The 1,429-nt window shown below is 33.2% G+C and overlaps 1 protein-coding gene across 1 annotated transcript; it reads right to left on the bottom strand.

Moving 5' to 3' along the window:
- Window positions 1-232: 232 nt before the first annotated feature.
- NAEGRDRAFT_76253 (uncharacterized protein) lies at window positions 233-664 on the bottom strand (the record flags this gene model as incomplete). The annotated part of the gene is made up of 1 exon (XM_002668776.1): window positions 233-664. One exon carries the CDS (start codon window positions 662-664, stop codon window positions 233-235), a length of 432 nt encoding a protein of 143 aa, XP_002668822.1.
- Between the last annotated feature and the right edge of the window lie 765 nt (window positions 665-1,429).

Below are 1,429 nucleotides of genomic sequence, written 5' to 3' on the forward strand. Positions count from 1 at the left end.
AACTTGGATAGCTCAACGATAATTCTTCAAAAGTTTTCAATTTTTCAATAATGTCCTGTGTTTCCTTGACCAGTTCAACTGCTGGTCTCATTTTTCCATCTCCTATTTGTGCACTTTTCAATTCATTTTTAAAGAATTTTAAAATATCCAATCTGTCTTTGATAATCTTTTTGATAATATTCAACAGTAGTTGTTTTTCATTCTTAATACTAGTGCTGCGTTGAGTCATTTTCTAAATTGATTCTTGCCACTTTTTTCTAATACATTCCAATTTTTCATCTGTCATTCTCCCAGATTGCAAAAGCATTCTCTCACAATTACTGGATAACTCATTATTTGCTGAACTGAAAGATACACAATTAAATAGTACTGGTAGTTGCACTGATGATAATGCAATTCTCTTATTAATAAATAACTCGTTATACATATTAATAAAAAGAAATCTATTATTTGCAATCTTTCCATAATATTCCTTATTCAATAATAAACAACTTGTAATTGTTTTGTAATCCAAATATTGAAAAACAATATAACAAATAATATCGGAGGAGAGATTTTTGAATGAACTGTTTGTTGGAGAGAGGAGAGCAAAATCGGGACAATTCTCGCTCCAATCATCACCACGATCAAACGTATCATTGTGCTGATGACAGTGATTATACATTTTTTTTTGATTTTTGTAAATTAATAATTTGCTGAATTGGATTTCATAGCCTTAGAAACTCAAGTGTTGGTCATGTGAGCATCTAAGGTTTCCCTTGTTAGAACTTGGAATTGGGCTGATATTTCACATTTTGAGGTAATGAATGGCTACGGCCATATCACGATGAATGCACCTCATCCCGTCCGATTTGAGAAGTTAAGCATCGTCGAGCCACATCAGTACTGAGGTTGGAGACAACTTGGGAACCTGTGGTGCTGTAGTCTTTTTTTCATTTCAAAATTTGTTGCAGATTAACAGTCTGACGCTCTACCGACTGAGCTAGACGGGCTACATTTGATGACCTTAATTGTCCCTAATAATAGCTTGTTGGAAGAGTTTTTCTCTATCATAGTGAACTGAGGAAACATCCATAATTTCCTTGCTCTTTTCCAAAAGGGAAGAAGCTGTTGTAGTACGGCAAATGTAAAGAAGTTTTTTACAAAGGTCCAAATCATAGATAATACATCTTTCTGGATACATCAATTTCACACATTGGACAACCATATTTTCATAAGCATCCAAATCAGAGTCTAATTTAGAAATAGATTGAATGGTGTATGAGGAGAGTCTGAGCATTAAAAGTTTGTCTTGATTACTTTGAGTTGATTCATATTCCTTCAATTTAGATTCAATTGCCGATTCAATTGATGAAATATCCTTCTTGTATTTCTTTGTTGATTCATTGAGAACTTGTTTGGCAACCTTGCAATATTCTCTGTTTACCAA

Source organism: Naegleria gruberi (assembly GCF_000004985.1).
Source record: "Naegleria gruberi genomic scaffold NAEGRscaffold_104, whole genome shotgun sequence".
In the NCBI taxonomy this organism is placed as follows: Eukaryota; Heterolobosea; class Eutetramitea; order Acrasida; family Naegleriidae; genus Naegleria; species Naegleria gruberi.